Here is a 25,605-nt window from a genome sequence, read left to right as displayed (position 1 = left end):
CAAAGCAGAGAACATCAGAGATAAAATACTATAAATACAAATAAAATACAAGTTGTATTGTCGAAGGCTTTCACGGCCTTCGACAATACAAGTTACATTTAAAACAGTAGCTCCGTAAGTCTCGGTTGCCATTTATTTGAGTCAGTTCATAATATATTTAGAGGGAGGGAGGGAGGGACAGACGGACGGACGGACTGACTGACTGACGGACTGACGGACTGACTGACTGACTGTTTCAAATGTTACTTGTATTTTATTTGTATTTATGGTATTTTATCTCTGATGTTCTCTGCTTTGAATCTTTCACCAAGATGCCACCTAGACTGACTGACAGACAGATGGATAGATAACTGCCTTTCTCCAAGGCATCCTTGGACACATATATTCTGGAATTTTAGTATGCTGACATCACTTATCTGTTACTTTCTACCACTTCCTTTCACTTTTCTATTAACAGGATACGTTAAGTAGCATATTTTTATATTTGATTTTGTTCCTCATGCTGTTCCTTGATTGGGCACCATCCACTAGGGAACAGAATATTCCACACTCCCTTAAACATCTGATTCCTAGCTGACAATGATGAATGTGTCAGGCTGAACAAGATATTCTGCAGTAGGCAGTGTAGCTAGTGTAGGTAAGCATCAATTCCATAGCAACATTGGAAGGCTGCAGCTCATATGTTGCATGTTGTTAAAGGCCACAGAAGTTTCAGTAATTTAGTATGCACCTGTTCAACTTGTGGCTACATTCATCAGTATCCACTCTCACCATGGCTTCTTTTTGTTTTCTTTTTCGTTCCAGTTCTTTTGGTTATTTTCATAGCACCTTTGTAAACACATCTTTGGATTCATAAGCTGGTTAAGATTGCTTTAAAAAATAAAAACATACATTCTCCAGATTCCAAAAAAAGTTCATGGACTCTTGTCAGTACAGCCTGGAACCCATGAAGACTGTGTCCCTGTGTTGCCTACACTTGCTGCAGAAAGCTAGGAATAACATAGAGGCATGTTGTGACTCAGGTGCCATTATTCCAGAGGTCTTTTTAAAATGTGTTTGAGAGAGTCAGCTGCTTATGTGGTGGTGACTCTTCTTTGCCTCTTGCTTCTGAATTACAACAGTAGGCAGGTTGGTAAAAAAAATTGTTTCTAATGTTCTATGCTTATGCATACATGCTGGAGAGAGCCATATGCACAGCTGGGATTTTACAATATCTTTTAGTTTTACAATATATTTTTGTATGGTAAGACAGTTTTAAACCAAAAAATAGCCTTCAGACTAGTTAAGAATAGGCTCTTGGATCTTGATTTTCATAATTTGACTTGTGCTGCCAAGACAACATGTTCTCCGACTACATTATTAATCCCATACGAGCGTGGAATTATGGCAGCATATCTTCGTCTGCTGATTAATCCCACCCAGAGGAGAGCCTTGGCTACTGCAAGATGTAATGTGCTGCCATCAGCTCTGCTGGAGGGAAGATTTAAGAATATGGAACGTTCTAAAAGAGTTTGTTCATGTGATATGACTACAGTTGAAACACTTGACCATGCTCTGTTTCTATGCCCTAAATACAATAAGATACGCATGAAATACATGAATTCCATTTTCTTGCCATGTTCTCAGTGGCATGAGTGTTATAAGATACCCAATCTCCTGAACAGCTCTGATGTGCTCTTTTGTGAAACTGTTGCAAATTTTATACTGGAAATTAGTAATTTTAACTGTATTTCTTAACCTTGTTTTGTTTTAAAATTTTGTCCTGTTTTATATGCCAATAAAGGCTTGTGTTGTGTTGTGCCTCACCATTCAGCCATCCTCAGGGCAACTCTGACTGCATTCCAGAATCTCTCCTGCATAGTTTAACATGCGAGCCTAAGTGAATAATTGTTATATTTTATTACAGCAGTACTGAAGCAAGACAGTCAGGGACAAAGTAATTGGCTAAATTCTAGCACATATACAAAATAAACAAATAACAGCAATTGGCTGTTTCCTGCTTTGCGTGGCTTTGGTCTGGTACTTTTTGCTGCTTCAGTTTCGCCCGCATCTACAGCTGGCATCTTCAGAGGCAGGTCACAGTATTATGTGTTTCTCTCCATGGCACATCTTATTTTGACATGCTTCTGAAGATGCCAATATAAGCGGGTGAAACATTAGGAGTAAAAAAATTACCAGACCATGACCACCTAGCCCAGGAAACCCACAATAGCCTGTTGATTCCAGCCGTAAAAGCCTTCGACGATACCAATAACACCAACCTGATGGTTAGATTTCCAGATTTGTCTGAGAATTAATTTCTTTAAAACTATTCTGTGCATACGAAACTGATCGGATTCCTCTAATCAAATAATACAGGCAATTAACCCCTTTCTTTGTATTGGATCGTAACGATTCTAAATTAAAAGTGTGTTCAGTGGCAGTAGAAGCTACAATCTCTTTTCAGCCATGCTTTTCAAACTCTGCTAACTAAAGTAAAAAATAAAACGAGATAATCATAGGCTGCATCAATATTTTCATAAACAGTAAGCCAGGATTGTTATGAAAAGACCAGAGGAGTTCTGGCTTTGTTTTCAATGTCTGGTTCAGACTGGATTCAGGCTGCTGCTTACCAGTTTTCTCTACATTTTTTTTTCTCCTATTGTGATAAATGATTCAGTGGATTGCTAAGGTACTGGCAGTTTGCAAGTTGTACAATCCATTAAGGAACATGTGTTGGAAATAAGTTTGCACTATAAATGACAATATTTCTGCCCACATCCCCCATGAATGTTATTTTACCATTTTCTTCTCCTCTCAAGATGCCACTATAAATGTGTAGATAGCTATTACGGTCATTGGAAACGATGGGAGGCTGAAAAGAGGTGAGTGGCAGAATAATTGTTTTTCTAACTGGGAGCATGTGAGTCTGCCTAGAGTTTTTCTTAGGGACTGACAGAATCCCACTACTCTGTTCCATGTAGGGTGGATCCCTTTCAGTTCCCAGGGATTTGATTTGTTTCCCATTAAAGTTCATAGACGTCGATAAGAGGAAGTGGAAGAGAGACAGGTATGTCCTTTCCTGCTCCCCCATCTTTTAGAGGAAGAAGAGTTGGTTTTTATACGTCACTTCTCAATCTTTAAGGGATTTTCAAAGTAGCTTACAATCATCTTCCCATCCTCTTCCCACAACAGAACCCTTGTGAGGTTCTGAGAGAACTGTGACTGACTCAAGGTCACCCTTTATGTGTAGAGAGAGTTCTGAGAGAACTGTGACTGACTCAAGGTCACCCTTTATGTGTAGGAGTGGGGAAACAATCAGGCTTCATGTGTAGAAATGGGGAAACAAATCCAGTTCACCAGATTAGAGTCCACCACACTGGCACTTCCATCCGCTACCCAGTATGCTCTAAAATTTAAGAGACTGTCTGCTTCCCTATGTCCCTATGTGCCAACTATGGTCATCAGGCAGTCACTTGTTGGCTATCCATCTCTTAGGGTGGCCAATCTATCTGTGACTAGAGCCTGGCCCTTTTCCCTAATGAGTCTATGGGATGGGTTCCCTGAAAAGGTGAGATCTTAAGGAAGTGCTTAAGGAAGGCCCATCAGTTGGAAGAACATGAACAGAATTTGATCCAGGAAGCAGGCCAAGGTTAAGAAGACCATGAGTTGGCTTCACAAACTGATTCAAATGGAGTATGGAATAACAAGTGTCGGCATGGTGTAGTGGTTAGAATGTTAAACTAGAATCTGGAAGACCCATGGTTTAAATCTCCACTCTCTGGGTTGTTGTGAGAATAAATTGAGGAGACGAGGACAATGCAACCCACTTTGCAATTGGGGAGAAAAGTGAAATATAAATGAAATACTAAACAATAAATGGCTAAGGGAATGGAATGTGGACAAACCCTCCATCAATGGGGGAGCAGGACTCACAAAGGAGTTCTGCTTCCCCATGGGTGGGCAACAGTCCATCCCCTCCTGTGGCCTGCAGAAGCCCTCCTGCCTCCCCCACTCCCAGCTGCCAGATAGGTGACAAGCACTGCGCCACAAGCAAGGGGGGCACTACAGCCCGAATAAAACCCATTGCAGGGGGAGATGTTTCCTGTTTCAACCTTTGCTGGGGCCTATTGCATCTCCCCTGCAATGGGCTTTGCTGCTGGTAAATAAATAAATGGGCATACTTACTTTGCTGTACTCTTTGGAGGATCTCTTGACTTTTCAGTCTGTCCCAAAATCAAAGGGATGGATACACTAGAAAAACCACGGGGGAAAGGTGCTCTTAGAGGTTTGAGATTTGCACCAGAAAGTAATAAGTGAATAAAATCTTGGAGGTGAATGAGCTAGAATAGTATCAAGCAACTTTACTTGACTCCCAAGTAAAGTGAGTGAGTGAGTGAGTGAGTGAGTGAGTGAGTGAGTGAGTGAGTGAGTGAGTGAGTGAGTGAGTGAGTGAGTGAGTGAGTGAGTGAGTGAGTGAGTGAGTGAGTGAGTGAGCTTATACTTCTATTAGATTTCAAGCAATGCCTTCAGCAGTGCTTAGTGGCAGATACACACGAGTACCATTTTCCCAGCGCTTTTGTATCTGTGGAAAACAAGAGCCTGAGGATCTCTTCCACTACATACTCTCCTGTCCTTTATATTCTGAAATAAGGAAAAGGTTTTTGGAGCCAATACTACCTAGGACAGCTTTTTTGTCCGACGATGAGAAACTGATTTTCTTATTATCGGATATTGATTCCTATGTTTCTTATAAGATGGCTCTCTTTGCCCTGGCGGCTAGGAAACTACGAGCAAAGTATTTAAAGCGCTGTTTGAACTAATGTTGTAAAGTACTGGAGATTAACTTAGACTAGCTGAAGAAGCTGCAAAAACATCTGACGTATTTGATGGGGCATTTTAATTTAGAGATTGCGAACACTAATAATTTATATTTTAATGTAAAACTAAATTATTGTTTTAATTTAAATTATTGTTTTAACTAAGTTACTGTTTTAACTGCATGTATTTTTGTATTGTTATAGCCAATGGCTCAAACAACAATAAATACTTGACTTGAGTGAGTGAGTGAGTGAGTGAGTGAGTGAGTGAGTGAGTGAGTGAGTGAGTGAGTGAGTGAGTGAGTGAGTGAGTGAGTGAGTGAGTGAGTGAGTGAGTGAGTGAGTGAGTGAGTGAGTGAGTGAGTGAGTGAGTGAGTGAGTGAGTGAGTGAAGAGACTCATTGAGATGGCATAAGCCTACACCAGGGCAAATATGCCAGCAGGTGGCCTCTGCGGCAGCTGAAGTGTGGCAGAGGGATTCCCGGGGGTATAGCTAAACTTGGTCGACTTCCACCTTGGTCAAGTTTGCAGCTGTTGTGCCACGGCCCCAGCCAATGCAGTTATGCCACCCTTTTGGGAGGTATAAATCCATTAAGTCCAATAGAGGGCTTTCCGGTGGTGGTGGTGGTGGTGGTGAGTGTTGTTTTTATCCTCCCTTCACAACCAGAAAGCCCAACCAAACCTCTGGATTGAGCTGCTAGAGAAGATTTAGACAGTGATCATCTGGAAAGGAATATGGTTATTTTAAATGAAGACCTGCATAATATTTGACCAAGTAATGGGGTCATCTTCTCTGGAGGAAAACCTCTTTGACCTAGGGAATTCAGCAGATCAAGGTAGTTACAAAAACTATTCCCAATGCTGCTACTTTATGATTTCATTCATAGACAGTATTTCCTCAACACGTCTGCCAAACATTTTTTAAAATTTCTGTTTGCAAAGCAATTAGTATATTTTTCTTTCTCCTTCTCCCCTTCTTAAACTCTTTTTTATTTGGAGCAACAATTATTAGGATTGGGTAAGATACAAACACCACTATGTGTTCATTTTAGTAAATAACTTTCAGACAAGAAACAATCTTGATTGATTCATTTGAAAACTACAGAGATTTAGACAGTCAGTAAGCTGGACACTGTGTTGTTACTGAAGCTAAGCTGGTGTAGGCTAGCCAGCAATCTAATTAAAAGGCCACTGGAAATCCCATCTAAGAATAGGTTGTACAGTAATATTAAGAATAAAAATTACAGAAGATATTAACAAAAACAGGATGATGAAATAATACATTTATGTTTCCTTATTTATTATTTTCTTGTAAAAACCACATCATCAGAAACTATATTGTGATTTGAAGAGGACATGTTTTTCACATCAAAACCTACCTACCTACCTACCTACCTACCTACCTACCTACCTACCTACCTACCTACCTACCTACCTACCTTCCTTCCTTCCTTCCTTCCTTCCTTCCTTCCTTCCTTCCTTCCTTCCTTCCTTCCTTCCTTCCTTCCTTCCTTCCTTTCCCACCCACAGACGCTTTTCAGAATGCTCAACAGTTTTGTCCTTTAGGCAGATGCAACTGAATGCTTTGCATACTTATTGTCTAAATGGTTCTACTTTAATATGCTTTGTGGTTAAAAGAATGCAAACAATAAAAATGACCTTTAAAAAAAGAAATTTACTTAAAATAGTCTCACAAATGGAAGACAGCGATCATGATGAGAGAATCACAGAAAGGCCATCAGTACAGCAAATCAAATTTGGTTTTGGAAGGGATGGATGCTGTCCAAAATAATGCCACCTGAAAAAACTAGGCAAAAATAACCAGGCTAGGCCTGAAAATCTGCATGGGTGAATCATGCCACAGCATAGGGAATGTGGAAGGTGATTCAGGCTGCAAACATGTGGCTAGAATCCTAGAAGCCATCTGATTCCCTCTGTTTCAAATGTTACAGGTATTAAAAATGCAAACATAAATATAACTATCTTCAACAGCAAACAGTCAAGAGAATCTGTCATATATTCATGCAGTAAATGAAATATCTAATCCATTCTCCAAAACTTCTGTTTTGAAAAACCACATGCATTTCCCCCTTATCTTGAAATGAATTCCTTTTTTCTCTATTCTCTTTAAAACTAACATTATGTGTCAGTTTTATTAGCAATAAAATTGCTGTCAAAGCAATAAGTTATAGAAACATCATTAAACTTCCATTTAACAGAAACTTCAGCTCTGACAGTCAATAATCAAGTCTGATGAGTAGAGGATTTTATGGAAGATAATAACATGGCATGTTTTAATAATTAGGGTTGCTAACTCTGAGAAGTAGACCAGTTCTCCATGCTCCAGAGATCAGTTCCCTGGCCTGGAGAAAATAGTTGCTTTGGAGGGTAGAATCTATGGCATCATAACCTGCTGAGGCCCCTCCCCTCCTACCACCCTCCATAGACTCCACCCCCAAAAATCTTCAGGCATTTCCCAACCTGGAGTTGGCAACCCAATAATAATAATACTGATTTCAGTCTGAAAGGTCCTAATGTCATTGCAGGGCAAGCACATGTGAGACACGTTTTAGCAATTCCAACAATTATCTTTTGTTTTGTTTTGTTGTAAAATCACAGCCATCTTTTGGTGACCCGATAGGGACACTTGGGGGCAAATTTTGGCCTCCACCCGCTCCCTTTCCCCCTGCGCCCAGTCCCCAGCCAAACTTGCCCTCCACTCACCCAGCCCTCACTACTCACTTGCCCATGCCGCTTTTTTTTGGGGGGGGGGTTGAAATTTTTGGCATCTTTTAAAGCCAAAAGCGAAATATTCCCAGCCACAGAACTGAATGCAGAGATTGGCTCAGCCAACCTCTGCATGCAGCTCTGCTAGCTGCCCCTCTGCCTCTTGGGCTTCAGAGGTGGAAGGAAGAGGGGCTGATGCCAGCAGGGGCTGATGGGAATTGTTGTCCATGAACATCTGAAGTGCCAGAATTGGACATCCTTGAGATAGCCAGAAGCCGAAAAAGCTGAAATGCCTTTCAGCATCTTAAGTCTTTCACTATTCAGCTCTGCCAGGACAGCTGGTTTGGGTTGGAGTTTTTTTGGCCAAAAAAACCTGGAAAAAAGGTGAAATGGCTTTTTTCAGGGAGGTTTTGGCTTGACTTTATCTGAGCGCGCAGTCCTAATCATAACACATTTCAATTACAGTCCAGCCCCCCCCTTTTTTTCACTCTATAGGCCTGCATTTTAAACTAAAGCAAGACATATATAACTCCCCGCCTCCCTCTGCACAGAAATAAAACACACACAAAATATTTGGACGAGGTTCTGTAGATAGTGGTGGCAGCTCAACTACAGGTTCACTTGGAAGAAACTAATTTTCTTGACTGATGTCAATCTGGTTTCAGGCGTGGTTATGGCATGGAAACAGCCTTGGTCGCCCTGACAGATGACCTTGATTGGGAGAGAGACAGAGGAATCCTACCCTGTTGATTCTCCTTGATCTCTCAGCAGCTTTTGATACCATCTGGTATTTTGCTGGACCAACTCTGGGAAATGGGGTTGGGGACACTGTGTTACAGTGGTTCTTCTCCTACCTTTGGGGTTGGTTCCAGAAGATAGCATGTGGGAACTTGTGCTCGCAGTTCTGGGGTTCCCCAGGGCTCAGTCCTGTCCCCTATGCTGTTCAACATCAACATGAAGCCACTGGGTGAGGACATCAGCAGATTTGGAGTCAAGTGTTCTGCCAAAAAGACAGGAAGGTAAAATACATCCTTGTCTAACATCTTTGCCAGTTGGAAATCATTTTATTTCTGTTGTCCAGAGTACAGATGCTTTGGCACACCCATTTCCCTTATTAATAGCAATAGCTTTTCATGATCCACACAGTCAAAAGCTTTACTGTAATATGTGAAACACATCTTCTAAAACTTTCTGGTATGCTCCAGTAATGTATGTAAATTTGCAATATGGTCTCTCGTGCCTCTTCCTTCCCTGAATCCATCTTGATGGATCAGGCATTTCTCATTCTATATATGGTAGCAAACTTTGTTTTACATGTGTAAGAAATTAATGTGATGATCCAATAGTTGCTGCAATCTTGACATCTCCTTTTTGGGGAATTAGTATGTAAATTAGCAGTTTCCATTCTGTGGGCCTTTGTTTTATTTTCCATATTTGCTGGCATATTCTTGTTAAGATTTTGAAGGACTCAGCTTCTGTGGCTTGGAATAGCCCTATTGATATCCCATCTTCTCCTGGTGATTTGTTTCTCCAGTTTGCTCTCAGTGTAGCATTATGGCTAGAGGCCTTAAAAGGTTTAAGTGTCCTGTGCCCCTCTGAACCTCTCAGAAGCCCTGATGAGGAATCTTGTGCTGGAGGAAGAACTCCACCTGACAACAACTGGATCCAAGCCAATTTGTCCTCTAGTGTTTTACAGTTAAATTAATTTTCATAGTACCTTACAATTGTGTAGCATCCACTGACTGCCTCTTTGGCTATGTGTGTTAAATCTGTATGCAACAAATGTGTGCTTTTCTCTTTAATGATTTTTTTAAAAAGTTGAAAGTCATGGGCTAGTGTTTCAAAAAACTTCAACCGAAAAAGCTTCAGAATAAGTTTGCTTCCAAATGAAGCAGGGCAAGATATCAAACTGAAAAACAAGTCTTCCGAAACTCATTAAAGTTGAAAGTTTCTGTCCTCAAATTCCAACTCTGGTCTCTGACCCTGAGAAACAGCTGTTGAAAGTTTATCTGTTGGCTGAAAATACTGTTGTCTTGTGTAACCGTTAAAAAGGCTGCAACTTAATTTTTCTTTTGATCTACTAAACTGTCTCATAACAGTGGCCACTATTCCAGCCAAGGCTCAAATGAGATGGAATTTAAGTCTGTGGGAATTTCTCCTCCAAATATTTAGGGAGCTTTAGGGTACATTCGAACTAGTTATACCCTGTTCTATATAAAGACTTAAGCATCCACCATTTCCTCGTCTCCCCCCCCCACACACACACACACATGTTCCACGCTTCCCACTCATCACAACCTGGTTTGGACTAGACAAAGAGTGGAGGGCTTGGAGCACGTCGGGGGTGGGGGGGATGGAAGGAAATGGCGGGTGAAGATACAATTTTACTTAGGTCTTTATGTGGAACATGGTAGAGTCTCACTCTAACTGGACTTTGCATTTGAATGTTTTTCTCTCCCTATTTACATAATACTAGAATGTTGAGGTAAAAACTACATTCAGACTTTCTCCCTGATAACTCTTCTCATTGATAAAAGTAAAGGTAGTTTCCTGTATAAGCACGAGATCAATACTGACCTATGGAGTGACTTCACAAACCAATGTTTACTGTACCCTTTCCCACTGAAATATCTAAGAGCGGTCAGTAGTGCTTCAACAGAGAGAAAGAGTACCGTGTGTCTACAGTAGAAATAACCCCTTGATGTTTGAGGCGGGGGAGAGTTGAAGGGCACCTGAGAGCTCTGGTGCCAAGTCTGGCTTGGGTGCTGCTGGACTACCAAGTCTGACATGGTATTTGCGGTGGGGAAGGGTTGGAGAGGACTTGGGAGCACCTCCACTGCCCTGCTGGACCAAGCTTGGTGTTTGGGACTGGGAGAGGATTGGGAAGACTGGTGCTGGACTTGGCTTGGTGTTTGGGGCAGAGGGAGGGTTGGGAGGGGTGACTACGGCCAAACCACCCTGAACATGCCCGATCTTGTCTGATCTCGAAAGCTAAGCAGGGTCGGTTAGTACTTGGATGGGTTGGGAGATGATTGGAGAGGATTTGGCAGAGCTGGTGCCAGGGCCAGCTTGGTGTCTGGGGTGGGGGAGGGTTGGAGGCAGCTTTGGAGGGCTGATGTTGGGCTCATTAAGGCAGTGGGGGCTTACTACTACTGCCCTGCTAGGGCTGGCTTGTTCTTTGGGGCAGGGGTAAGGTTGGGGAGCTTGGGTGGGTGGATGCCAATCCCAGAGGAGCAGCAGATGTTTGCCACCGCTGCCCTTCTGGGCCCAGCTTGGTGTCTGGGGCAGAGGGAGTGTGGAAGGGGGAGGAAGTGGCAGCGAAAGGATTCACAGTTCTACTTATATATTTTGGCAGACCATGTTCACGTGGTGCCGTTGCCTTCCTCAGTTTTCTACACTTTACCCCCAGCAAACTGGATGCTCATTTTTCTGGCTTTAGAAGGATGGACGTCTGAGTTAACCCTGAGCCAGCTGCATGAAACTCATGATTGAACTCGGGTCATGAGCAAGATTTGACTGCAGTACTGCAGCTTACCACTCTGCGCCATGGGGCTCTTTCCACATACAGGAAGTTTTCTACAGGGTGTGGGGCACCCAAATGTGAATTCTTTCCCTGTGTTCTTAAATGTTGTAGTCTGGGAAGAACTATTCTACAGTGAAACCTCGGTTTTTGACGACTTCAGTTTTCGCCCATTTCAGTTTTTGCCAATTGTCGCCAGCCATTTTTTACCTCAGATTTCGTCAGCTGCCTCAGATTTCGTCGGCTTGCCAACGAAATCCGAGGCAACTTTTGCATAAATTTGCTGCTCTGTTTGCATTGCACCTGCGCAAACAGCGTAGCCTCAGTTTTCATTGGTTTCGGTTTTCGCCGCTAGTCGCCGGACAGATTACCGGCAAAAACTGAGGTTTCACTGTGTATGTGTTATTTATACAGCTTATAGCAATAGTGAGGTTTGTAGAAGCAATGTAGAAGCAATCAGGAATGTGCATCTGAGAATGGGAGGAGTAACTTTCAAATTAGTCTTTCCCTCTACATCTATTGACTATTCTTGGAAGCAGGAGTGATATATTTCCTGTCAAGGAAGTATGTAATATTTCAAAATGCAAGCTGTATTTATGTGTCAGGCATTTATAGTAAGTCAGTGACTAACTGCTTAATTTTATATTTCAGAGATTCTCTATCAGCTAGATTTTTAAAACCCTGATCATCTGATCTTGAATTTTTTTTTTAAGCATCAAATTTTTGGTTCTTCGAAGCATAATGCTCGTGTTACAATTTCATCCTCACATGTGACAACTTAATATCTCTAATATAACTCTGAGTCACATTAGAGGATTTATTGTTTATTAATAGCAGGCTTACATTTATAATGGTTTAATTGCAGTAGTTGTATCATTCATTCTTTTTCTGGGATCCATTTTATATTGGCATAGAACAGGGGTAGGGAACCTGCGGCTCTCCAGATGTTCAGGAACTACAATTCCCATCAGCCCCTACCAGCATGGCCAATTGGCCATGCTGGTAGGGGCTGATAAGTATGGACCCTAAGGCTCAGGATTCTAACATCATTTCAAAGTATCTAGTGATAATGGTTTTTTTAAACATGAACATGCAACGTGATAAGATTTTTTTCAATATTTAATTTCTCCGTTTAGAATATTTCTGTGTCACCTCTCAAGACAAACTTTCCAAGCAGCAATTATTAGTAACATTGAAAGGCGAGGACAGAGCTATTTTTGGCTACCCAAGTACAACAAGACATTTCAAAATGAAAGGTTCTTTAGAAACCTTAATCTAATACTAAGGGGTCTTTTTTTCTTTCATCTTTCCTTTTGCCTATTCTACATTAATACTGGCTCCAGAGGCTTACAAAAAATGAATTAAATCAAAAATTGAAAGGCTGTTTCTGGGGAACTGTTTTTTTTCCCCTTTACAGTGGCTAGCCATTACAAATCACCAGTGTATATCTCTGCACACACGCAAGAGTGGAGCTGAATCAATTGCACAGGCAACCTGGCAAGGTTTTAATGCAGTGAACTCAACATATCATGATTTTCTAATTTGTATGGTGGCGAAAAGAGGTAGTCTTATTTTTTGATGTGATAAACATCTATGAATTTCTTACGGAATGGTTATTGTCGCTCTCTCCTAAAATCAGATTTGTCAAAACAGGCAGGGCAATCTCTGAAATGCTGTTGCCTCAGCACAACGTTCGCTCAAATGAAATGACCTTCTGGGAAATGAAGAACCTTTCTGTGCTTTTCCTACCAAAAGATTAAAATTTCATTTTCGTCTGTGAGTAATGCGTACATGATTCAGTGAAAGTGGCTTTGCGAAGCTTGTTTGTGAACATAAAAAGGTATTACCATTAAAGGTATTCGGGATGTGCTGAAATTTTTCGAACAATGAATTGGTGGAAAGGACTCATTAACATCCCATTGGCTGTGTTCACAAATTTTAAAAAGGGATTTCTTGTACAGGCATTGTTAACATATCCCCGGTCACTAAATCTAGATTACTTTTTGCATTATGCAAATGGTATGTTAATTGAGGTATTGTGGGATTTCCGGGTTGTATGGCTGTGTTTCAGTAGCATTTTATCCTGACGTTTCGTCTGTGGCTGGCATCTTAAGAGGATCTGATGTTAGTAAAGCAAGTGGAGTATATATACCTGTGGAATGTCCATGGTGTAAAGGTTGCAATTTGTAAGTGTAATTTGCAGGTGTTAAGTGGAATCCACCCATATGTATGTAACACTGAAGTTGCATAATCAATTAGTGAGGGCACCAGCATAGCAGTTACCTGGCATTTTAATCCATTTAATTGCTTCCCGAAGAGAGACATCCTGTGTCTGAGTGGTGTTCACTAACCATTGTCTTGATTCTAGTGTTTTTAAGTACTGGTAGCCAATTTTCATGGTTTCTTCCTTCCTGCTGAAATTGTCCATGTGTGTGTGGATTTCAATGGCTTCTCTGTATAGTCTGATGTAGTGGTTGTCCAAGTAGTCCAGGATTTCTGTGTTTTCAAATAACATTCTGTGTCCAGCTTGATTTATCACGTGTTCTGCTATTGCTGATTTTTCCAGCTGCATTAGTTTGCAATGCCTTTCATGTTCTTTGATTCATGTCTGGGTGCTGCGTTTCGTAGTCCCAATGTAGACGTGTCCACAGATGCAAGGTACACGGTAGGCTCCTGGAGAAATTAGAGGTATGCTAATTATAGGCAAATAAATCCCATTAATGTGCATTGTTCTACCAAGTTTATTTTTCTTGATCCTTACCTTTCTTACGTTCCTTCTATCAAAGTGCATCAAGCTCACCACACTGCTGGTTTTTTGTTTGTTCGCTGCAGTGTAAAAACTTGGTGTTTTTTTCTGGACGCTTTTCCTGCAAGGCCCATTTGTTGGGTTTAAAAGACAAATGAGTTTTTTAATGATGGATTTTCCAGCTGGCTGTTTTATTACTATTTTCAGTCTATGTCTGTCTTCCTGCTCTCCTAGGAGACTGTAGACTTATTTAGGGCTACAAAGAGTAAATAAAGCTAATATTTTTAAGCAGGAGGAAGTATTATTCAGAATTCCTTTGGATATTAGAGAAAATTGTCACATTTGGGAAAATGGTTGGATGTTGGGAAGGAGTGCTAATTTTCTACATGTATCCGCAAATTTTCTCCATAAGAGTTCACACGTTTCATGATTTAAGATGTAATTCTGAAATGGTTAAACAACTGGTTAAATACATTATTAAATAACATCCCTCTTCCATTGAGGGATGAGGAAATGTGGTACAGCCAGAGGGGTGTAGTGATTACAGCACTGAACTTTAACCAGAAAGACCAGGTACAGATCCTTGCTCTACCTTAAAACTCACTGTTGGCCTCTGGCCAGTTAGTCTTTCTCAGCCAAACCTATCAAACAGGGTGATTGTGAAGATGAAATGGAGAAAAGCCAAGTAAAGCCAAGTATGCCTCCCTGAATTGCTTGAAGCAGCAGTGCGACAAAAATAGAACAGACAGATAGAACATTCATACAGATCATTCTTTTTTGAGACTCTATAACAACCAAACATAAATGTTGGAATAGTGATGGCATTACTTATCTGGTTATATTTTGTTGCTTTAAAATGCAGCCAGCATACTCGGTACGTTTTGGCAAACGTGATGTGGCTTTTGTTTTTGTTATAAATTATTTTTATACATTAAGCTTTTTGTAGTGTTCTTTCCCCCATCTTTTCTCATGAGCCAGAGAATCTTTTCCAACATAAAGCTGCTTCACATATTCCCAAATAATTAAGCACACAGAAAGGTTAGTTTGTGCGTGCTTAGGACACAATTGTGCGCTTTCAGCTTTTACCCTGTCTTGACCCATTCACCCATGTTTTCAAGAGAGCCAGAAAAACTGTAAAAGGTTTAGTAATGCAAACATTGAATTTCAAAATATTGCAGTGAAAATTTATATTTACATTTATATGTACATTTATATAATCATTTTACATTTGAAGTGCCTTTTTTAAGAGGTAGTGTAACCCTCATGCCCTGAATGGATTGGCCCAGAATGGGTTGACCCAGTAAGGGGGTGGAGACTCGGAGCAGCAGAGAGGCTGAAAGAGCTCTTTTGCAGAAGAACAAGGCTACCAGACTCGGACCTTGATTTCTATAAGCCCTTAACACCTTGTTAAGGGTTTTCTTTTGTGGTTGTAATGGGTGAGAGTTCTCCTGGAGACCTTCATCATGTTGCAACCTGTTCATCAAGCCCTTGGAGTCTTCAGGAGCCAGCCAACTTGCAAAGAAGATTTGGACTTGGCAATATCAGTAGACTGTAAATAGAAGGACTTGAAATGCAACCTGAACAGGACCTTGAATTGTAACGTTAAATGTTGATGTTTTAAAAGTGTTAATTGTAAAGAAAAGTAAACCATTTTGTTGTTTAAATTTGGTTCTTTGCAACTCATTCCAGGTTCTGCCCCACAGAACCCACAGAAGGAGGTTACAGTAGCACATGGGCTGCATTCCAACATCTCCCTTAAAGGCTGAAAATTGTTGTGTATGTTTTACTTGAATGTTAAACAAAAGCTTGAACTCAGTATTGTGTTTTAAGAAAAGCTACATGTGTTGGGTTGGAGCCAAACCTTCTCCCTCATGAACTGGGGGAACTTCTTTTCCCTTGAGGTCCTGATCTGCAGTTGCTACAGATTCTGCCTTCCAGATGCAGCCAATGTTCTGTTCCCTAAGGTTCCTCAGTCCTCAGGAGTGTTTTTTGAGGGGCACATCAGGGGCTACAGGAGAAATAGGGCAACCAGAAAAGCCATGTTCTGTGAACAGAAGCCCTCTTCATGTTTCACATTGCATTGCAATCATGTTGTATATGAACACATTAAACCACAAAGAAACTTGAGGCCCGTCAAGAAAAGTATACCTTCTTGTCTCCTGTTGTTCAGGTACCTTTACTTATTCCATGTCACATAAACAGATTTCCAAATGGCAATAAAGGAATTTTACTAAAGAAAACATGCTTAACCACCACAATACAGCAGGGAACAATTTTATTTGACCCCTGAGAGCCCTACTGATCATTAAGCAAGGCATGGTGGTGTACATTCTGGCCAGTTTTATTTGCAAGGACAATAAGCATTCGCACTTAATTTTATATGGATTTTTTTTTTTGCAATATGATGGATAAAGTACTTATCTCTTGCTGTTTTTCCTGATCCCTTATCAATGACTATACCCTGCCCAAGTACATAACTGTTAAATCCCTACTGGGAACAGTTCTTACTTTTATTGTAAACCTTTACCTCCTGTGCTTAACAAAATGCATTACTTCTGGCTCTTGGACCACCAAGCGAAGAAGGCCCCAGGAACATATAAATCCTCCATCTATGCCCTACGTTATTATGCAGTTTTGCTTTGGCTGATCTTCCTTTTCTCTTATTTCCCACCCCCACCCCAAACAAGTGAAAGTATTTTGCCTTATCCAGCAGTGTATTTCTGTGTTGTTTCAGGCTGCAAGTCTTCGTTGGATCTGACATGTCAGAAGGTCACCGTGGCAGTCAATAAGATCTTTAAAACCCTCAGGGACATTACAAGAGCTCGAGCACAGATGAAACAGTTTAATTCAGTATATATCCCAGGAAGCAGTACCCTACAGGCAAGTCGATGCATGCTTTTTAATCAGTGTTACCATATGTTGTGCCAGCACACAGCCAAAATTACCTTTATCTGCCTGTGATTGATTTTACAGGGGTTTTCATGGAAAATGTGCTGTATTTCTCTGACCTGATAAATAAGCAAGTTTGTAGAGTAGGACTTGCCTACACGAACTTCCAGATTCCCTACAGATGTGCTTCCTTCTGTTGAATGATGGCAGCTTTAAGATGGCCATCTGTCTAGAATTGCTTCCAGGCAAGTTCTTTGTGGACAACAGTGTGTGATGGAGCTCAGAAATGGTGCAGTTTGCTTCACATCCATCCAGGGATGTACACTCATGGGGAATCTTTTGAGTTTTTGGGTGGTGTTTTGCAAGGGTTCTGGTGTTTGCTTCTGGTGTCTGTTCTTTAAACAACCACCAAATTTCAAGTCAATTGGACCAAGTGGCCCAATTCTATGGGCCCCTGAACAAGGTGCCCCCCAGGCATCCCCATTGGTTTCTATGGAGGAAAAAACCTCGTGAAAATGTAAAATTTGAAAATTTTCCCCAAATTGGAGGGCTATGGGTTGCTAAGCCCAACCTAGCCAATGTAAATACTCAAGAAACTGAATCTATGTGAAATGCAAAAATATCAGTGTAAAACACACAAACCCGCCTCACCCCATGAATTCAACATTAACCAACTGCAGCAAAGAATGATTTTTTTTTTCAAAACAACAGAAAACCGAAAGCTCACAGAATCTTATCTAAAACAGCCTGGTGGGCTGATACCAAGCCCTGGGAAATACAACTCAAAAGATTCCCCATGGTGAATAATACAGCCCCCAAAAATTGAATACCTGGAAGAAAACCCAGATCTGAACACCATACTGATATTTGGAATCCAGTAAATCTGGAATACCAATATTTTTTCAGCTCCAATATATCTAGATCCAAAAAAATACTGATTTCTTTTGCTGCACACCTTTACATCCATTATTCTACCAATTAACATGAACATTTCTTCTTGACTATTTTGTCTAAAAGCCATGAATTTCTGCAATTCTTTAAAAAACCATACATGCTAGCAATTATCACAGCATCCTAAAAGACTATAAGAGAAGGAAGGATGAAGTATATCCTCTTCCAGTGCTGATCTCTGGGAATAATGAGAAGGCAAACAGTGGCAGAAAGGCTGACTTATAAAAGTCAGTGCTGTACTAGGGATGCAGATATTAACACTTCCTCTATGCTGTTACCTTCTTTGAAATTATACACATACATACATCCTGAGGGCTGCTTTGAACCTTGACAAGGAAAAAAGATAGAAGAATACATGTACTGGTACTTTTTCCCTACCAGAGCTCCAGGCAAGCAGGAGCAGGGGGCAATCTTGGAAATGGTTTGGGGATCAAATATTGCATTTGGAGTTGCAATTCTGGAATTCCAGCAGCAGAAACACTTTGAGGTCTTAACCACAAAGTTACAGGCCCTTGAATGCTACAGATCTGTGGCTCAGTAATTAAATTGCAGTATGCTAAGTTCACTCTCCTTACTTGTACACCCTCTCCTCAGTATGCCCTGCTCAATATGTCCTCTCCTCAATATGCCCTCATAGCTGCAGCAGCTCTCCCCTAGTTGGGTAGGAACCAAGTACCCATACTCTGTGTCAAAAACCATAGACCAAGCCTTTGAGTTGTGGCATCCCCAAGCAGATGGGTCTGAACCAGAACTCACAGAGGTAAAAATTAATTAAATCTTTATTGAAGAAGTTACTAAATAAACACAGGCTTAAAAACACAGTGACACCCAGAAAGTGTGCAACATGATGTCACAAAAAATAATAAAGGTTTACTCTCTGTATAACACAGTAAAATCTTACAGGCAGCAGGCTTGGTTTCAGTACATGCACAAAGTTCCAGTAGAAACAGCAAAAAAGGTTGCTAGGGAAAATAATAGTGGAATAGGAACACAGGTTACGCCATGGGCACGAATTTGTGTCTTTTGCCAGCTGCATCAGTTGACTCACGAATAACCAACCAGAACACACTTTGATCAGAACTTTCGAGACTCATCCAGGAGCAAAATCCCCCGTTCCTCACAGAGTGAAACTTTCCCAGACTGGCCTGCCCAGATGTTTCCAGTTGAAGCTGATAGCCCAGCAAAGGCTCAGAGACTGCACTGTGACATAAAGAAGCTCACCTGGAAGCCGAGCTTTTCTCACCTAAGATGGAATTTTACAGACTTCCAGCTTTCAAAATGGACACTCTCTTGACACTCTGCTATAAATAGACTTGTGCTGTCCTCCTCATGTCCTGCCCTTTGCAGTCTGAGGGTGGGAACCTCCCGAGTGTATCCTCTCCCAATAACCACACAACACCTTTGCTGGGATAAATCAATTGGCCATAGCCATTTTATTATACAAAAAATGGAAGTGTGAGGCCTAGCATGGGTCTTGATCTGATCGTGCCAGAGTCACAGCGAAGCTCCTGCAGGCGGGTGCCCCATACTGGAGCTGCCGTCCCAGCTCCACCTACCCACCCCGAGAGGCAACCGCAGCCCCTGGTGATTCACAGCTGTCTTTACCAAGTAAGAAAGGGCAGAAAGCTGCAGATCCAACAAGTTTGGGGGTCGGGGAAGGGGAATTATTTTTCGTGAACTCGTCCTCTCCTATCAAGAGGAACAGTTGGGATGGGGGCAGTCTAAACGACACGTGCCCTTTCCAAAGCTGCTGCATGCCGTTTAAACATCACTGCAACTGAATGACGCACTTTCCTCAGTGTGGTAACAGAAGGGTAATCTTTGGTGAGATTAATAAAGTGACTCATACATAATTGTAATTAAAGTTATTCCAGAACTTGAACATTTCAGTACAATGAATGACATTTAGATTGGAAATCTGTGGCAATAACTCACTGGCAAATTTAGTAAAATACTCACAAGCACCTGCCAATATTGTACAGAATTTCAGTTTGCCTTTCTTTGAGCTTCCATTGTACAGGGGGGGAAAGCAGATAAACAGTTTTTAGGGTCTTCTAGCACAGGAAAGATGGAAATGGTGTGGTATACTCTAGTGAGGATCCCCATATAACATAAGCAGGCATTTCCATTCAGTCAGTCATGAACCTGTAGGTTCAGCAAAGCAGCTGACCAAGCTGTAGCTGAAGCTCAATTATCTTGCAGTTTTATGGCTGCAAAAATAAAACTGCATGTGGTACAAGATGGGCCTTTTAAAACCATTCCTTAAAAAAAAAGAAGCAGCTTTTTAGCTCTATCTGGCCAAATGGCCTTCCTTCTTGCAGCTCGTATCTCATATGGGTTTTTTTTTTCCATGTACATTTCATGATTCATAGTACAACCTTTTTTGGTGGTCAAAAGAGACTTCCACCTTCCTTTTCTACCAGTGCAAAGGCTGGTTGGATACAACCCATACTGTGGATGTGTGCTGTTTCAATCATAGTACCTACAGTAGCTGTTGCCTCCTTTCTAAACTGAGGTAGAAGCCTATGCGGTATATTTCTATCAAACATTTCCAGCAAAATGCCTGTACATTTCTTGTTTTCACATCTTTCCTCATTTTAATGACTCATTTTTGACAAATAAATTTATTCATTCATTCATTCATTCAATTTATATACCGCCCAACCCCCGAAGGGCTCTGGGCAGTGAACAACATAACATTCAAATACAGATAAACATAAAAATCAAATATAAGTTAACCTCTAAATAATACAAATTAAAATGCAGCAATTAATACATAACATAACAATGCCCGCAATATCCCTCTTAAACCCTCCCGAGAGGGGAAAAGAAAGGGTGGGTCCAACAGATGGTAATGGACCCTAATTCCATAAAAATGGAAGGGGGGGCACTTTCAGCGGCTGGACACTCCAAAAGCCCGGCGGAACAACTCCGTCTTGCAGGCCCTGCGGAAATCACCAAGATCCCGCAGGGCCCGGACAGCTGGAGGAAGAGTGTTCCACCAGGCAGGGGCCAGGGCTGTAAAGGTCCTGGCCCGAGTGGAGGCCAGCCGCATCATGGAGGGGCCAGGGACTGTCAGTAAATTGGCCTCTGCTGAACGCAGAGGCCTAGTAGGGACATATGGGGTAATGCGATCCCGAAGGTATGAGGGAGAAACAAAAAATTGTTTCTCTTTGGAAAATGTACAGTTGTGATTCAAGTTAACAAGCTTTTTAAACTGGTTTTTGGGTTGTATGACTGGATGGCTCTCACAGTTGGGAATATCTACCTGTTAAAGAATTACACCAAGGGTCTCCATGACAGTTGCCTTCATTAAAATGTAGGAAGCGTGTTGTAGGAAAGTTTGTATGAGATGTCTATTTTTGGCGGGGTCCTGTACAGAGAAAAGTTTTGCATTTGACATTATGAACTGCCAGATGTGAAAAAAGACTTTAATTGTTATAATTGCTTTAGAAAATCAGTTCTTCCTAAGCTGCTCAATTTAAGTGGTTAGATTTTTTTTATTTATTCCCCTTTATTGTACATAAGGTCTGTGGTGCTGCCCTCATTTCCGCAGCATGATTTCCTACCTGTTTTCCACGAAAACTAGAGATGTGACATTCCTGGAACAGTGCTGAAAGGAAGCATTACCTCCTGCAAATTGAGCAAGATAATTTTTGTAGACCGTAACACTCACTATGTAAATTATTGTTGTTCTCTTTTATGTAAAAATTGCATAAATGCGAAGACCTTTATAAAAGGGGAAACGCAGGTGGTTCACTAAAAGCATTCCTCTGAATGTTACATGTCTTGTTTCTTTTATTTTATTGACACTATGTGATTAAAATTCTAGGACTTGGTGTACCAAATAAAGATTTAAGATAGGTTGCCCTAACCATCTGACTGGCATGATGCAAAAAAATTTAAAATGCTAGTTTTCAATTAGTATGCTTGATTTGTTATCAGCGTACAGAACAGATGTTTACAACCAGATGAAAAGAGTGTTTAGATTTCTGTGTAAAGGAGCACAAAATTTACTATAGGACACCTGTATTTGAGAAAGCTTTAGCACCTCTGCCTTTGGTTACAATGGTCACTTTCTGGGTTATGAACCCGTTTTGATGCTGATGCATTGTCCCAGGACAGTCCTGAGTCTCAGGCATTATCCCTATGGACCATATACCCTGGGATAAGGATGTTTCACATCCCGGTTCAGCCATGTCTTCCGCATGGCTTCTAGACCTACATTGGGCCCACTCCGCAAGATTTCCCTTATCCCGCAGTTTTCAAAAAATGATAAAATTGGAGGTCCTTTTTTAAAAAAACCAGGGCCAATCCTGCTCCCATCCCTGCCTCACCACCTGCTCTCCCCGCCCCACAACTACAGCCAATCAGAACATCAGAAAAATAGGAATGTTCGCACGTGCGCAGGAATCTACGTAAACGAGGTAAACGTAAACTACATGAACCATGTAAACTACAAAAACGTTCATGTGGAAAATGAAAATAAATTGGGGGCTCATGGAGTTCTTCCTCCCGGCCTGAACACGATGACAGGGCAGCTGTGCAAAGGGAGAAACCGAGATACAAACATCCCGGTATGTTCGATCCCAGTTTTCCTTCAGAATATTATGTCTGTGGGGAAAACGCCTCAGAGGATTTATTACATGTGTCTGGATGTGGACATATGACAAAGTCCTACCTCTGTCACAGGAAGGAGACCTGGGTAAGTCTTTTAACTTCAGCAAAAACTGGTGCACATCTTTTTAGGACCTTTTTGTGTCTTTTTTCTTTTTCAAAATTTGTTCATATTGAAATAGTTCCATTTATGTTCTTATAGAAGCCCAACAATTGTAGATACAGCTGAGAGGAATGAATATGTTGGCTGATACTTGGACCTGTTTTAAGCTGCCTTATTGGCAGAGCCTGAACAGTTTGTCAAGAAACAATAGCAGAATGAAAGAGATTTCACATATTTCAAGTCAAGAACACGCAGCGTGAAAATATGTCTAATGCCTGCTCCCACACCTGGACAGATAGGATGCTGGTACAAACAAGTTATTATCTCCTTCAATCAGCAGGGTGCAAATAATTTCCTAAAAACTGACTGACTTCTTAAGCTGTTATCTTGGTCATAAAAATATCCAATGCAATGAGTTGTGCACTATAAAATTACTCTTATACTTGCTTTCAACAGGCTTCTTACAAACCATTGCTGAAGCAAGTGATGGAGCAGATATATAATCCTGATAGACCTGATTGTGCTGATATTGAACATATGTCTTCTGGGCTCACCGACCTTCTGAAAACTGGATTCAGCATGTTTATGAAGGTAACGCTGCTATCCAAGGTTCATAATTACATTTCAAGAAAGTAAGATGTGCAGCTATTTTGGTAAGAAGAAATCAATTCATTTCACGTAGGACATTTTTATCTCACAACTGAAACTCAGCATTCTTGGATGATGTGTCAACAGGCTCAACATATAATACCTCTGGATAATGGAAAAGAGAAAATCCCATCCCATTTCTCTACTCAAGCCTAGAGATTTGAAGGCTGGGAGGGAAAACCCGAGGACTTTTTGTTTCCATTTCTTCACATGGAAATTTGGGGGGGAAACTAGGGTTGGGGAAATTCACTCTTATGAAATACATATACATTTTTAAAACAGAGTCTGTTGATTCATTTTATCTGTTCACAAAATGTACAACCTGCTTTTCATAGAATTCCAAAGCAACGTACAAACAAAAAGGAATACTATGAACAAAATTATTGAAATTATTAAAATCATTGCCAAATAAAACAAAAAAAATCAAAAGAGAGATGAAAACAAGGGCAGATAGCAAAAAGACAGTGATCGTTACCAAAGGCCAAGTAATAGTCTTTGTGAAAGCTGGATTCCTCAAGGGCATTAGTACAGTTGATCATTTCCATACTCTTCAGTTTATTATGAATAAACTTGGACCTGTTTTAAGCTGCCTTATTGGCAGAGCCTGAACAGTTTGTCAAGAAACAATAGCAGAATGAAAGAGATTTAACATATTTCAGCTTAAAGGATGGCATGTTGGCTGTGGCTTTTATGGACCTTAGAGCTACCTTTGGTCAATGCCTAGGCCAAGATCATGGGATAAGCTGAAGAAATTATCTATTGACAAGTGTTTCCTATTTTTGATTTAACAGCTATAATTTCGGCCTTTAGCTCAAATAAGATATGTGTGGTCCGTCTGGTGAACTGGATGGAGCTAGAACTGACTAGCATTAAATTTGCAGGTGATACTATATAGCAGATACAACAGAAGACATAGGCAAGATACAAGATGATCTTGGCAGACTATAAAACTGGACTAAATCTAACAAAATGAATTTCAACAGAGATAAAGTTCTGCATTTAGGTTGGAAAAATCAAATACATAATTGTAGGATAGAGGAGACTTATCTTGGCAATGATACATGCAAAAAGGATCTAGGAATCTTACTAGACCATACAGTAAACAGGAATCAGCAGTTTGATGAAGTAGCTAAAAAGGCAAATATGATTTTGGCTATGCCAATGGAAGTATAGTGTCCAGGTCACTCAAAGTGATGGTATTACTTTTCTCTGCTCTGATTTAACTTCACCTGGAGTATTGTATCAGTTTTGAGCACTGCAGTTTAAGAAGGATGTTGACAAGCTGGATTGTGTCTGGGGGGGGGGGGGACAAAGACAGTGAGGGCTCTAATGACCAAGTCCTAAGAAAAGGAGTAGGTATGTTTAACCTGGAGAGGTGACGATTGAGAGGAGATATGATAGCCATCTTCAAATATTTGAAGGGCTGTAATGTAGAGGATGGAGTGAAGCAACTTTCTGTTGCCCCAGAAGGTCAAACCAGAATCAATTAATTGAAATTCGGAAGAACTTCCAGACAGAGCACTTCCTCAGTGGAAGAGGCTTCTTCAGGTAATGATGGGCCCTCCTTCTTTGGAGGTTTTTAAGCAGAGAGTAAATGACCTTCAAGAGGTAGAGCTACCAGGGGGCGGGGTGCGCATTGCACTGGGCACATGCCTGGGGGGAGTGGAAAATTGAGTGAGCCCCAAGGTCTCCTGGGAAGTGTAGTTCCCACCAGGCCATTTTCAGCCTCAAGTGAACAGGCCACTTTTTCCAGCCTGCACTTTCAGGCTGAACTAAGGTAAGAGTGTGGGGTGGAGGCGCTGTAGGGGGAGGCAGAAAATGCAGAGTGCGTACCAAGCACAGTATGGCCCAACTACGCCTCTGTAGCCTTCTGACAGCAATGTTGATTCTGTGAACCTAGGCAGATCATGAGAGGGAGGGCAGGAAGGGATGAATCAGTTCTTAGCTCTCATGGCCCTTTGCTACATGCTCAGGATAATGCCCATCATCCCTTTAGGGTCAGAAAGGAATTTTCTTCTAGACCAACATTGGCCAGGGATCCAGGATGTTTTTTGCCTTCCTCTGGGCCACTGGGGGAGTGGGGGGGGGGGAAGTAGTTGTGAATTTCCTGCATTGTGCAAGGGGTTGTACATTACAAATGTAAATTACAAGAAGACACTTCATTGTTTAGTCCTGTACTTATTGGGCTCTGGTACAAGTTGTGCTATGATTGCCATAAACTTGATTTCATAATCCCTAATTTTGGGCAAGCAGAATTTCTGTTTTGACTTTTTTTTTAAATCCCCGTTCAGCCATGAAAGCTTACTGGGGTAGTCCTGCAGTTTGGACAGTCCTGCACCCTCAGCCTAACCATCTCATTGGGTTGTTGTGGTTGTTGTTGTGAGAATAAAATGGAGGAGAGGGCAACAGTGTAACCTCCTTTGGGTCCCCTTTGGGGAGAAGGGTAGGGTATAAATGAAGTAAATAAATAGAATAAATTCATAAAATGCAGCAATGAGAATCTTGTAGGATTCCCTGAGCTCCCTGGACAAAAAGTGTGATTGTACTAAGTAGACCAAAAAGTATTACATGCAGGGGAGAAGGGTGTGATTCACAGGGATGGCCTT

The 25,605-nt window shown here is 41.2% G+C and overlaps 1 protein-coding gene across 1 annotated transcript in view; it reads left to right on the top strand.

The window, feature by feature from the left end:
* Positions 1-25,605, top strand: part of SCFD2 (sec1 family domain containing 2) — a 195,942-nt gene that overhangs the window by 153,734 nt on the left and 16,603 nt on the right. The window contains exons 6-7 of the mRNA XM_048510006.1: positions 16,526-16,671; positions 22,808-22,942. Coding sequence (XP_048365963.1) covers positions 16,526-16,671; positions 22,808-22,942 — 281 coding nt within the window. The remainder of the gene's footprint in view (positions 1-16,525; positions 16,672-22,807; positions 22,943-25,605) is intronic.

Source organism: Sphaerodactylus townsendi, linkage group LG10, assembly GCF_021028975.2.
Source record: "Sphaerodactylus townsendi isolate TG3544 linkage group LG10, MPM_Stown_v2.3, whole genome shotgun sequence".
In the NCBI taxonomy this organism is placed as follows: domain Eukaryota; kingdom Metazoa; phylum Chordata; class Lepidosauria; order Squamata; family Sphaerodactylidae; genus Sphaerodactylus; species Sphaerodactylus townsendi.
This window is presented reverse-complemented; position numbering and strand designations above follow the sequence as displayed.